The sequence below is a fragment of the Salvelinus sp. IW2-2015 genome, linkage group LG15 (genome assembly GCF_002910315.2).
Source record: "Salvelinus sp. IW2-2015 linkage group LG15, ASM291031v2, whole genome shotgun sequence".
NCBI lineage: Eukaryota > Metazoa > Chordata > Actinopteri > Salmoniformes > Salmonidae > Salvelinus > Salvelinus sp. IW2-2015.
In genome coordinates, this window is record NC_036855.1 from 41,563,706 (window position 1) to 41,577,282 (window position 13,577).

General features: G+C 46.3%; 1 protein-coding gene across 1 annotated transcript in view; it reads left to right on the plus strand.

Annotated features, from left to right (window-relative positions):
* The window catches only part of msh3 (mutS homolog 3 (E. coli)), a 121,741-nt gene that overhangs the window by 90,895 nt on the left and 17,269 nt on the right, over positions 1 to 13,577 (plus strand). The window contains 1 exon segment of the mRNA XM_024002453.2: positions 11,394 to 11,580. Within this exon segment, the coding sequence (XP_023858221.1) occupies positions 11,394 to 11,580 (187 nt within the window).

A 13,577-nucleotide genomic window follows, 5' to 3' on the forward strand; every position in this document is an offset into this window, starting at 1 on the left:
GCCAGTTCGTACTATCAAATTTTAAGGTATGACCCAGGTGCAGTGTTGAAGAAACAAAAGTTTATTTTTTAAATAGGGGCAGGCAAATGACAGGTCAAGGCAGGATGGATTTAAGTTTTTACAATCATTTTCTTAATAGGTGGATGCTTATTAGTAACTGGGATAAGAAATAAATGTGTCAAGTGTTGCTCGCCATTACACACCATGGACCAACAAATATTATTCACATCAACAACATAGGAATCACTACAAAACTTATTGTATGACCTCTTATACAATATATTAGGCCCAGCCTTTAGAACTTTGGTTTTCCTAGATATGGCTATTATATTGTGATCACTACATCCGATGGATTTGGATACTGCTTTCAAACCAATTTCTGCAGTATTAGTAAAGATATGATCAATACATGTTGATGATTTCATTACCAAGGCTTTTCGGCGAAAGCATAAGATGCTATTATCTGATGATAGCGCAACAGTAAACAAAGAGAGTGTAGCATATTTCAACACTGCAGGCACGACACAAAACGCAGAAATAAAATATAAATCATGCCTTACCTTTGACGAGATTCTTTTGTTGGCACTCCAATATGTCCCATAAACATCACAAATGGTCCTTTTGTTCGATTAATTCCGTCCATATACACTGCTCAAAAAAATAAAGGGAACACTTAAACAACATAATGTAACTCCAAGTCGATCACACTTCTGTGAAATCAAACTGTCCACTTAGGAAGCAACACTGATTGACAATAAATTTCACATGCTGTTGTGCAAATGGAATAGACAACAGGTGGAAATTATAGGCAATTAGCAAGACACCCCCAATAAAGGAGTGGTTCTGCAGGTGGTGACACAGCCACTTCTCAGTTCCTATGCTTCCTGGCTGATGTGTTGGTCACTTTTGAATGCTGGCGGTGCTTTCACTCTAGTGGTAGCATGAGCGGAGTCTACAACCCACACAAGTGGCTCAGGTAGTGCAGCTCATCCAGGATGGCACATCAATGCGAGCTGTGGCAAGAAGGTTTGCTGTGTCTGTCAGCGTAGTGTCCAGAGCATGGAGGCGCTACCAGGAGACAGGACAGTACATCAGGAGACGTGGAGGAGGCCGTAGGAGGGCAACACCCAGCAGCAGGATCGCTACCTCCGTTTGTGCAAGGAGTAGCAGGAGGAGCACTGCAAAATGACCTCCAGCAGGCCACAAATGTGCATGTGTCTGCTCAAACGGTCAGAAACAGGCTCATGAGGGTGGTATGAGGGCCCGACGTCCCACGGTGGGGGTTGTGCTTACAGCCAACACCATGCAGGACGTTTGGCATTTGCCAGAGAACACCAAGATTGGCAAATTCGCCACTGGCGCCCTGTGCTCTTCACAGATGAAAGCAGGTTCCACACTGAGCACATGTGACAGACGTGACAGAGTCTGGAGATGCCGTGGAGAACGTTCTGCTGCCTGCAATATCCTCCAGCATGACCGGTTTGGCGGTGGGTCAGTCATGGTGTGGGGTGGCATTTCTTTGGGGGGCCGCACAGCCCTCCATGTGCTCGCCAGAGGTAGCCTGATTGCCATTAGGTACCGAGATGAGATCCTCAGACCCCTTGTGAGACCATATGCTGGTGCGGTTGGCCCTGGGTTCTTCCTAATGCAAGACAATGCTAGACCTCATGTGGCTGGAGTGTGTCAGCAGTTCCTGCAAGAGGAAGGCATTGATGCTATGGACTGGCCCGCCCGTTCCCCAGACCTGAATCCAATTGAGCACATCTGGGACATCATGTCTCACTCCATCCACAACGCCACGTTGCACACAGACTGTCCAGGAGTTGGCGGATGCTTTAGTCCAGGTCTGGGAGGAGATCCCTCAGGAGACCATCCGCCACCTCATCAGGAGCATGCCCAGGCGTTTGTAGGGAGGTCATACAGGCACGTGGAGGCCACACACACTACTGAGCCTCATTTTGACTTGTTTTAAGGACATTACATCAAAGTTGGATCAGCCTGTAGTGTGGTTTTCCACTTTAATTTTGAGTGTGACTCCAAATCCAGACCTCCATGGGTTGATAAATTTGATTTCCATTGATCATTTTTGTGTGATTTTGTTGTCAGCACATTCAACTATGTCAAGAAAAATTTAATAAGAATATTTATTCATTCAGATTAGGATGTGTTATTTTAGTGTTCCTTTATTTTTTTGAGCAGTGTATTGTCCACGATCGTCTTGAGGTGAAAGAGTGGACCAAGGCGCAGCGTGTGCAAAATACATCTTCTTTTATTAGAAGATGGAAAAACACGAAAACGAACACTATACACAAAACAAACCAAACAACAAAAGACCGTGAAGCTAAATGACGTAAGTGCATGGACAAGCAACAAACGTTCAACATAGACAATTACCCACAAACACATGATGCCCATGGCTGCCTTAAATATGGCTCCCAATTAGAGACAATAAACCACAGCTGTCTCTAATTGAGACCAATCTAGGCAGCCATCGACATACAAACACCTAGACCAGAAATATCCCCATTAAACCTACAAACCCCTAGACAAACCAACACACATACTTCACCATGTCACACCCTGACCTAACTAAAATAATAATGACAACACTAAGGCCAGGGTGTGACACAACCCCCCCCCCCCCCCCTTAAGGTGCGAACTCCGGGCGCACCAGCATAAAGTCTAGGGGAGGGTCTGGGTGGGCGTCTGTCCACGGTGGCGGCTCTGGCAGCGGTCGTGGTCCCCACCCACCATAGTCACTACCGCTTTCGTAGCCTCCTCCAAATGACCACCCTCCAACTTAACCCCACTCGATTAAGGGGCAGCACACGGACTAAGTGGCAGCACCGGACTAAGGGGCAGCACCGGACTAAGGGGCAGCACCGGACTAAGGGCAGCACCGGACTAAGGGGCAGCACCAGGATAAGGGCAGCACCAGGATAAGGGGCAGCACCAGGATAAGGGGACGCACCAGATAAGGGGACGCCCAGGATAAGGGGCAGCACCAGGCTAAGGGGCAGCACCAGGCTAAGGGGCAGCACCAGGCTAAGGGCAGCACCAGGTAAGGGGCAGCCCGGACTAAATGGCGGATCCTGGCTGGCTGGCTCTGGCGGATCCTGGCTGGCTGGCGGATCCTGGCTGGACGGCTCTGGCGGATCCTGGCTGGACGGCTCATGGCTGGCTGACGGATCTGGCTGCTCATGGCTGGCTGACGGATCTGGCTGCTCATGGCTGGCTGACGGATCTGGCTGCTCATGGCTGGCTGACGGATCTGGCTGCCATGCTGGCTGACGGATCTGGCTGCTCATGGCTGGCGGAAGGCTTGGCTGCTCATGGCTGGCGGAAGGCTCTGGCTGCTCATGGCTGGCGGAAGGCTCTGGCTGCTCATGGCTGGCGGAAGGTTGCTGTGGTGTTGGTTGATCCTGTCTGGCGGAAGGCTCTGGCTGATCCTGTCTGGCGGAAGGCTCTGGCTGATCTGTCTGGCGGAAGGCTCTGTTGGCGGTTCTCCTGTGTGGCGGAAGGCTCTAGCGGCTCCTGTCTGGCGGACGGCTCTGAAGGCTCATGGCAGACGGGCGGCTTTGCAGGTCTATGGCAGACGGGCGGCTTTGCAGGCTCAGTACAGACGGGCGGCTTTGAATATTCAGTACAGACGGGCAGTTCTGCTTGGCAGACGGACAGTTCAGACGGCGTTGGGCAGACGGGCAGTTCAGGCGCCTGTGGGCAGACGGGCAGTTCAAGCGCGCGTTGGGCAGACGGGCAGTTCAGGCGCCGTTGGGCAGACGGGCAGTTAGGCGCCGTTGGGCAGACGAGCAGTTCAGGCGCCGTTGGGCAGACGGCCAGTTCAGGCACCGTTGGGCAGACGCGACTCTGGCCGGCTGAGACGCCACTGTAGGCCTGGTGCGTGGTGCCGGAACTGGAGGTATCGGGCTGAGGACACGCATCTCAGGGCTAGTGCGGGGAGAGGGAACAGGGCTGCTGGACCCTGGGGACACACATTAGGCCTAGTGCGTGGTGCCGGAACTGGTGGTACCGGGCTGAGGAACAGCATTTCAGGGCTAGTGCGGGGAGCAGCAACAGGACACACAGGACTCTGGGGACACACAGGAGGCTTGGTGCGTGGTGTAGGCACTGGTGGTAAAGGGCTGGAGACACGCACCATAGAGCTAGTGCGTGGAGGAGGCACAGGGCTCTGAAGACGCACATGAGGCTGTGGGCGTGGTACCGGAACTGGTGGTCCCCGGACTGGAGACACGCACCTCAAGGCTAGTGCGGGGAGCAGGGACAGGCACACTGAGTTCTCAAGGCGCACTATAGGACTGGTGCGTGGTACCGGAACTGGTGGTACCGGGCTGAGGGCACGCACCTCAGGACGAGTGCGGGGAGAAGGATCAGTGCGTACAGGGCTCTGGAGACGCACAGGAGGCTTGGTGCGTGGTGCCGGGACTGGAGGCACTGGGCTGGAGACACGCACCACAGGGAGAGTGCGTGGAGGAGGAACAGGGCTCTGGAGACGCACTGGAAGCCTGGTGTGTGGTGTCAGCACTGGTGGTACTGGGCTGGGAACACCCACACAGGCGTAGTGAGAGCAGTAACAGGACGCACAGGACTCTGGAGACGCACAGGAGGCTTTGTGCGTGCTGTAGGCACTGTCTTCACCAGACGGCTAGCACGCTCCTCAGGACGAGTATGGAGAGCTGTTCCCGGTGACATTAACTCACCAACACGTTCATTCGACGGATGCTGTGCCTCATGCACCAAACCAGTACATCCTCATAACTCTCTCCTCCAATTTCTCCATTAACTCCTTTACTGTCTCTGCTTCGCTCACCTCCAAATCCGCCCTCACCGGCTCCCTACGGTAAGCAGGAGGAGTTGGCTCACGTCTCCGACTGACCCAACTAAACTACCGAGAGCCCCCCCCCCCAAGAAATTTTTGGGGTTTGACTTACGGGCTTCCAGCCTTGTTTCCGTGCTGCCTCCTCATATCGCCGCCTCTCTGCTTTCGCTGCCTCCAGCTCAGCTTTGGGGCGGCGATAATCTCCTGGTTGAGCCCAGGGTCCCTTTCCGTCCAATATTTCCTCCCAAGTCCACGAGTCCTGGTTCCTCTGGGTAATTCTGTCACGATCGTCTTGAGGTGAAAGAGTGGACCAAGGCGCAGCGTGTGCAAAATACATCTTCTTTTATTAGAAGATAGGAAAAACACGAAAACGAACACTATACACAAAACAAACCAAACAACAAAAGACCGTGAAGCTAAATGACGTAAGTGCATGGACAAGCAACAAACGTTCAACATAGACAATTACCCACAAACACATGATGCCCATGGCTGCCTTAAATYTGGCTCCCAATTAGAGACAATAAACCACAGCTGTCTCTAATTGAGAACCAATCTAGGCAGCCATCGACATACAAACACCTAGACCAGACATATCCCCATTAAACCTACAAACCCCTAGACAAACCAACACACATACTTCACCATGTCACACCCTGACCTAACTAAAATAATAATGACAACACAGATAACTAAGGCCAGGGTGTGACATGTATATCCAAATTGTCCATTTATTTGGCGCGGTTGATCCAGAAAAAAACATCTTCCAATTTGCGCAAAGTCACTACAAAATATATAAAAAATTACCTCTAAACTTTGCCAAAACATTTCAAACTACTTTTGTAATACAACTAAAGGTATTTGTAAACGTTAATAATCGATCAAATTGAAGACTGGTCTATCTGTTTTCAATACAGGAGATCAACAAACTAACGCTACTTTTCTAGTCTTGCGCAACTCTCAAACAGTACACATGACATTACACTGTTTCCAGGTGGCCTGACTTCTTCATTGCACAAAGGAATAACCTCAACCTATTTCCAAAGAGTGGTGACATCCAGTGGAAGCGGTAGGAACTGAAAACAGGGTGATTAGAAATCCAGTATTCCAATGAAAGCTCATTGAACAGACAGTGACTTAAAAAAAAAAGAAATTATGGTTAGTCCTCMGGGTTTTGCCTGCTACATAAGTTCTGTTATACTTACAGACATGATTCAAACAGTTTTATAAACTTCAGAGTGTTTTCTATCCAAATCTACTAATAATATGCATATCTTATATTCTGGGGATGAGTAGAAGGAAGTTGAAACTGGGCACGCTATTTATCCAATAGTGAATTTGCTGCCCCCTATCCTAGAGAAGTTAAGAAAATGACTGTAAAAACTGTTATATCCCCTTGGATTGATGAGATATTGAAAAATTGTATGGTTGAGAGGGATGAGGCAAAAGCTATGGCAACTAAGTCTGGCAGCCCAGCTGATTGGCAAACGTACTGCAAATTAAGAAATCATGTGACTAAACTAAATAAAAATAAACCACACTATGAATCAAAGATAAATTATGTAAAGAATGATAGTAAAAAGCTTTGGGGCACCTTAAATTAAATTTTGGGGAAAAAAGCCAAATCGGCTCCTTCATTTATGAATGATGGCTCACTCATCACAAAGCCCACTGATATTGCAAACTCCTTTAATGACTATTTCATTGGCAAGATAAGCAAACTTAGGGATGACATGCCAGCAACAAACGCTTACACTACACATCCAAGTATATCGGACCAAATTATGAAAGACAAGAATTGTACTTTTGAATTCCGTAAAGTCAGTATGGAAGAGGTGAAAAAATTATTGTTGCCTATGAACAATGACAAGCCACCGGGGTCTGACAATCTAGATGGAAAATGACTGAGGATAATAGCAGACAATATTGCCACTCCTATTTGCCACATCTTCAATTTAAGCCTACTAGAGAGCGTGTGCCCTCAGGCCTGGAGGGAAGCTAAGGAATAATATAGCCCCCTTTACTGACTCAAATAGCCGACCAATCTGCCTGTTACCAACCTTTAGTAAACTTCTGGGGAAAAATTGGTTTGACCAGATACAATGCTGTTTCACAGTAAACAAATCGACAGAACAGAATTTCAGCATGCTTATAGGGAAGGACCCTCAACAATCACAGCACTTACACAAATGACTGATGATTGACGATAAAATTATTGTGGGGGCTGTCTTGTTAGACTTCAGTGCAGCTTTTGACATTATCGATCATAGTCTGCTGCTGGAAAAAGTATGTGTTATGGCTTTACACCCCCTGCTATAATGTAGATAAAGAGTTACTTGTCTAACAGAACACAGAGGGTGTTATTTAATGGACGCCTCTCAAATATAATCCAGTTAGAATCAGGGATTCCCCAGGGTAGCTGTTTAGGCCCCTTGCTTTTTTCAATTTTTATTAACGACATGCCACTGAGTAAAGCCAGAGTGTCTATGTATGTGGATGACTCAACACTATACACGTCAGCTACTACAGCGACTGAAATGATTGCAACACTCAACAAAGAGCTGCAGTTAGTTTCAGCGTGGGTGGCAAGGAAGAAGTTATCTCTAAATATTTCTAAAACTTAAAGCATTGTATTTGGAACAAAACACTCACTGAACCCTAAACTTAAACTAAATATTGTAATAAATAATGTGGAAATTATGCAAGTTGAGATGATTAAACTGCTTGTAGTAACCCTAGATTGTGAACTGTCATGGTCAAAACATATTGATGCAGTAGTAGCTAAGATGGGGAGAAGTCTGTCTATAATATAGCAATGCTCTGCCTTCTTAACAACACTATCAACAAGGCTATCAACAAGGCAGGTCCTACAGGCCATTGTTTTGTCGCACCTGGACTACTGTTCAGTCGTGTGGTCAGGTGCCACAAAATTGCAATTGGCTCAGAACAGGGCAGCACGGCTGGCCCTTGAATGTACACAGAGAGCTAATATTAATAATATGCATGTCAATCTCTCCTGGCTGAAAGTGGAGGAGAGATTGACTTCATCACTACTTTTATTTTTGATAGGTATTGACACGTTGAATGCACCGAGCTGTCTGTCTAAACTACTGGCACACAGCTAAACTACTGGCACACGGACACCCATGCATACCCCACAAGACATGCCACAAGAGGTCTCTTCACAGTCCCCAAGTCCAGAACAGACTATGGGAGGCACACAGTACTACATAGAGCCATGACTACATGGAACTCTATTCCACATCAAGTAACTGACGCAAGCAGTAAAATCTGATTTAAAAAACAGATAAAAGAATACCTTATGGATCAGCGGGGACTGGGCAACACAAACATTGGCACAGACACATGCACACACACACACACACACACACACACACACACACACACACACACACAAACACACACACACACACACACACACACACACACACACACACCATAACATACGCACATTTACATACACATTTAGTACTGTAGATATGTGGTAGTGGTGGAGTAGGGGCCTGAGGGCACACAGTATGTTGTAAAATCTGTGAATGTATTGTAATGTTTTTAAAATTGTATAAACTGCCTTCATTTTGCTGGACCCCAGGAAGAGTAGCTGCTGCTTTGGCATGTGGATCGCTCCTCTGAGCGCCACTTTGGCTAATTTACAGGCAGAGAGAGAGAGAGAGAGAGAGAGAGAGAGAGAGTGTGTGTGTGTGTGTGTGTGTGTGTGTGTGTGTGTGTGTGTGTGTGTGTGTGTGTGTGTGTGTGTGTGTGTGTGTGTGTGTGTGTGTGTGTGTGTGTGTGTGTGTGTGTGTGTGTGTGTGTGTGTGTGTGTGTGTGTGTGTGTGTGTGTGTGTGTGTGTGTGTTGTGGGCGTAAAGAACAGTACAGTTTTTCGTAGGGTATAAAAGGCTATCTATGTACTACGGCTGTAGATCATAGCTCTGCCAGTCTTTAAAGCACAGCAATACTTGTAGTATGAGGGTCTCTCTGATGCTTTTTCTCTTCCCGCTCTCTTTTTCTCCCCATTTCTCTCCCCCTCTGTTCTGAAGTACTGCCCTGTAGAAGTAGCTGATGTTTCCTCTAGTACCAACACTCACATGTTCCCACTTTTCTTCTTCTCTTTCTCTCTCCTACATCCCTTTCTCATTCTCTCTCTCCTAGACTATAAATAAGATATGCTGTATGGCCATTTACAATTAAGTATTTTGGAGAGAGGGAGAAAGATTATGCTTTATCTGGATAATAAACTCATGAATATACACTCCTCTAAGATGACTGAAAGAGAAAAGGTAGATTCCTCCATCCTCCTCTGCCAGTCTCATCCCTCTCTTTATCTCACACTTTGTGTGTGTGTGTGTTGAAAAGGACAGAGAGAATGCTATTTTAGTTAGGGAGATGAGATGACATCATCTGTTTCCTCCTCAACAGAGTTCACCAGAGTGTTCCCTTGGTTGGAGAGTGTGTATGTGTCTCGTTGTTTGTGCGTTCATGGCTGATGGTATTTGAGTGCTGATGGACATATTGAATCTGAAGGTTATGGAGCATATTTTCTCTTTTCCTCACTGTTGTTATGGAAACCGCAGAGGAAATGAAATGTAGAAAGCTGTTTGAAAAGGACCTTACTTCGACCGTACATTCAAACCAGCCATTACTATTTGTTCTCTGATGTCTCCTATCTCCTCTTCTCTGTTTTCATGTCATATATTATGTCAAAATGGTTTTCATGTCTTGATTCTGCAGTCTGTATTGTAGCATCTCTCTGACGCAGTGCTTTAGATGCAGCCTGCATGGACTTTGAGCATCAGAAGATCCACACGTAGTCAATCCCTTAGCAGCAGAAACACGATAGACTAGTCTCTCCAGGATTTTGTGATCAATTAAATAAATCAACAATTTCCCGCATTTTATGCAGATTTGAAAAATCACCGCACTATTACCGGTTGACAAGTAGCCTGGCGGTTAGAGAGGTGAGCCATCAACCCTCAAATATAATACAAAAATGTTGTGAAATGCTGGAGGGACTGATAGACCTCTGTTTCTAAAGACAGTTTAGTAGTAGGGATGATTGATCCCAGAGTGAGGATAAGCTTACTCCAGAGGTAACAGACCCCTTCAATCTATGTAGACTTTAAGGGGCTGTTTCTGTGACACAGATTCTGCCTAATCCTGGACTAAAAAAGCATTTTCAGCTGAGATTCTACATTGAGTCTGCTTTTAAGACTAGGCTTAATCTGTGGCTGGGAAACCATTCTTCAATGTACTCTCTATTGAAAGTGTTTTTAGTCCACGAGTAGGCTCATCATGGTCCATTCACCCATACCCAGCCCTGAATGTTTCATAGCTGGATTGACGGGGATGTTTTGTGTGAAGGGCATGGTTGTTGTGTAAAGGGCAAGTCTTCCAATGTTCCACTGGCGTCTGTTCTGTTGGAAGTGTGGACAGAGGTGGCATGGAATGGCTTTCGGGTGGGTGGGTGGCAGAGCACGGCATGGAGGGTCCTACAACCCATCTGGCTTCGCTTAGACTCTGAGTTTTCACTGGCAAACTGCCTCTATTCTGGAGGCCTAATCAAGAGAATAAATAATTAAATAATGGAGGAAGTGAAACAGAATAAATAAAGGAATGAATGCGTACAGCGAATCAGCAGAAAATCACTCCCTAAACGAGAGGAAACTCCAAGACAGCCATGATGTCCACAGATGCTTATGGTCTGGTGAAACGCAGATAACAGCTCCTTACTTTGTGAGTGAGTGCCAGTCCGTACAGCCACAGAATATGAAAGTATCCAAAATATTAGTTTCATTGTTTTATTTAGAAATATAAGACCACACAGTTTGCTCTGGCATGTTATCTACATGGCATCACTGAGCCAGCTGAATAGCCTATTATTATTTTTATTTATGAATTGGAAAGCCGAATACGAGCCAGGCCTAATCGCCCAACATCAGTGCCCGACCTCACTAATGCTTATTTGGCTGAATGGAAGCAAGTCCCTACAGCAATGTTCCAACATCTAGTGGAATTCCTTCCCAGAAGAGTGGGGGCTGTTATAGCAGCAAAGGGGGGACTGACTCCATATCAATGCCCATGATTTTGGAATCAGATGTTCGACGAGCAGGTGTCCACGTACTTTTGGTCATGTAATGTACCTGTGTGTGTCCCCCTCTCAATCCCTCTCTTTTCTCTCTTCTCGGTTCAGTTTTTGTGCTGTGAGTTGAGTTGAGTCAGAGTCTGTAGGAGGGGGTTCAAGATTGTGCAAGGAGATTGTGTGTTGTTATTAATGGACAGTAGGCTATTGGTGTCACACAGGTCCAACAAGTATAGGTATTAGTACAAATACAAACTGTTCTGTCTTTTCACTGCCTTGTGAACACACTCACACACACACAAACACCCTAAAGCTGTGTTCCTCCTCTCTGCCTGTAAAATGTAGAAATAAAATGAGTAGACACGTTTCATTTAAAAATTCTTCTCTCCTGTGTGTTATTGGTCTGTAGGATGGGAACGTCTGAAAGCATAATTAATGTGTGTGTGTGTGTTGGTAGAATGGGGGCGTCTGACAGCATCTATAAGGGCCGGAGCACATTCATGGAGGAGCTGACGGAAGCCTCGGAAATTGTCACCCGGGCAACCGAGAGGTCATTGGTCATCCTGGACGAGTTGGGGCGGGGCACCAGCACCCACGACGGGACAGCTATCGCCTATGCTGCTCTGGAGTACTTCATCAGAGATGTGAGTGTGTGTGTGTGCATGCATGCATCTGTATGTCATCCTATTATCCTATCCTAGTCGTTGAATGAGCATACTTCCACAACAAGACTCCTTTTTTTTGCTTTAGATACAATTACGACGTAATATTGTGGCACCCTTGCACATTTTTTCTTCTAAAATAAGTAGAAATATATCTATATTTTTTTCTTTATTTAACTAGACAAGTCAGTTAAGAACAAATTCTTATTTACAATGATGGCCTACCGGGGTGAGTGGGTTAACTGCCTTGTTCAGGGGCAGAACGACAGATGTTTACCTTGTCTGCTCTGGGATTCGATCCAGCAACCTTTCGGTTACTGGCCTAATGCTCTAACCACCCCGCTACCTGTAATTGGATTTTCAACATTACAGAACCAATTGTTTTTTATAGAATTTACAATTTAAATTTGGAAAATAAAAACAAATGGTATTGGTAGAATTATTGGCACCCCTGAGCTAGTACTTGATTACATAGCCCTTGGACCAACACTGTGTGCTTTTTATGTGTGTTTGGGGTTGTTGTCCTGCTGAGAGACCCACGAAATTCAAAGGAGACCCAGTTTTTGGACTGGGTTTTGGAATGGGTTGAACATTGCAATCCAAAACACCTTGATAATCTGTTGGTTTCATGTCTTGCTTATGTTCAAGGCCCCCAGTACCAGAGGCAGCAAAGTAACCCCACAGCATTATCAAACCTCCCCAATGTTTGATTGTAAGGAGGGTGTTATTTTCTTCACTATAGTTACTTCACTTGACTGTAAGTGTAAAGGCCAAAACACACCGTGCTGATGAACGGTAAAAAGCACTGGGTGGCCATCCTATCTTCTCTGACCAGCGGTCATTTTCTGTTCAATCTTGACGAATCTACATGTTAAATCACCACACACATGGTGATTGCGAACACTGCAGCCACCCACTGCTTTTAGACGTTCGTCGGCACGGTGTGTTTTGGCCTTCCTGACATATGTCTCCCTGGCTCCACTGGTAACATAGTGCTATATACACTTTTCAATACACACACACCTCCCTCCCCCTGTACCCCATAGAGCTGAGTCAACACCTCCAGTGGGGTTTGATGTCAGACGCCATCCAAATCACTAAGTTATGGCCTGCAATAAAGCTTATTGGTGATGTGTGTGGGTGTTTTTTGTGTGTGTGTGTGTGTGTGTGTGTGTGTGTGTGTGTGTGTGTGTGTGTGTGTGTGTGTGTGTGTGTGTGTGTGTGTGTGTGTGTGTGTGAGTGTGAGCGCGCTGTGATAGTTTGTTTTCCATACGTAGAGTAGGCCCTAGAGAGAGACTGGGAGCTAGAAGAGGGAGTATAATTGGGGGAGGTAGAATTGATCTATAATGCTAATATAATGGAGCTGCTCGTTAGTGTTTGTGTGTGTGTGGGAGAGGATCTTACATCACCTCTGCTTCAGGAACTGCAATTTATTTATTTGTTTTAAAAAGAGGAGGGGAGAATCGATCCAAATAGGAGGTAGCGAGAAGAGGAAGGCAGATGCATAAAGAGCAGGAGCGTAGACATGTAGATATAGGATTGTGGAGAGTAGCGAAGTTACCTGATGTCCCTCAGGACTCCTCTGGATGTTGTTGCAAATTGTTGCTGGTTTGACTCTTAAGTGACTGAACAGTGGCTTGTTACCTGATCTGTGTGTGCTCTCGAATGTGGGTGTGTGCAACTGCATGTTACATGTTACATGTTATCTGCCTTGCAGGTCTCATTTAGTTCCATCTGGACTCCACCGCTCCAGGGGGAATATATATTTATCAGCGCACATTCAGGTCTTGGGGGAATGAGCTTATTGGTGCACATGGGGGATCTTGTTTAGCAGAATCTACAGTGGTGAGGAATCACCCACCATATGTTTACTAGCTGGAAAGTTGATGGAGCTGGAGAGAAATGGGCCCCTGTGTGCAGCTCTATAATAAGTCTCACACTGGCTGTAAAAGCTGTGTTGTTGTCGACCTCTGCGCACA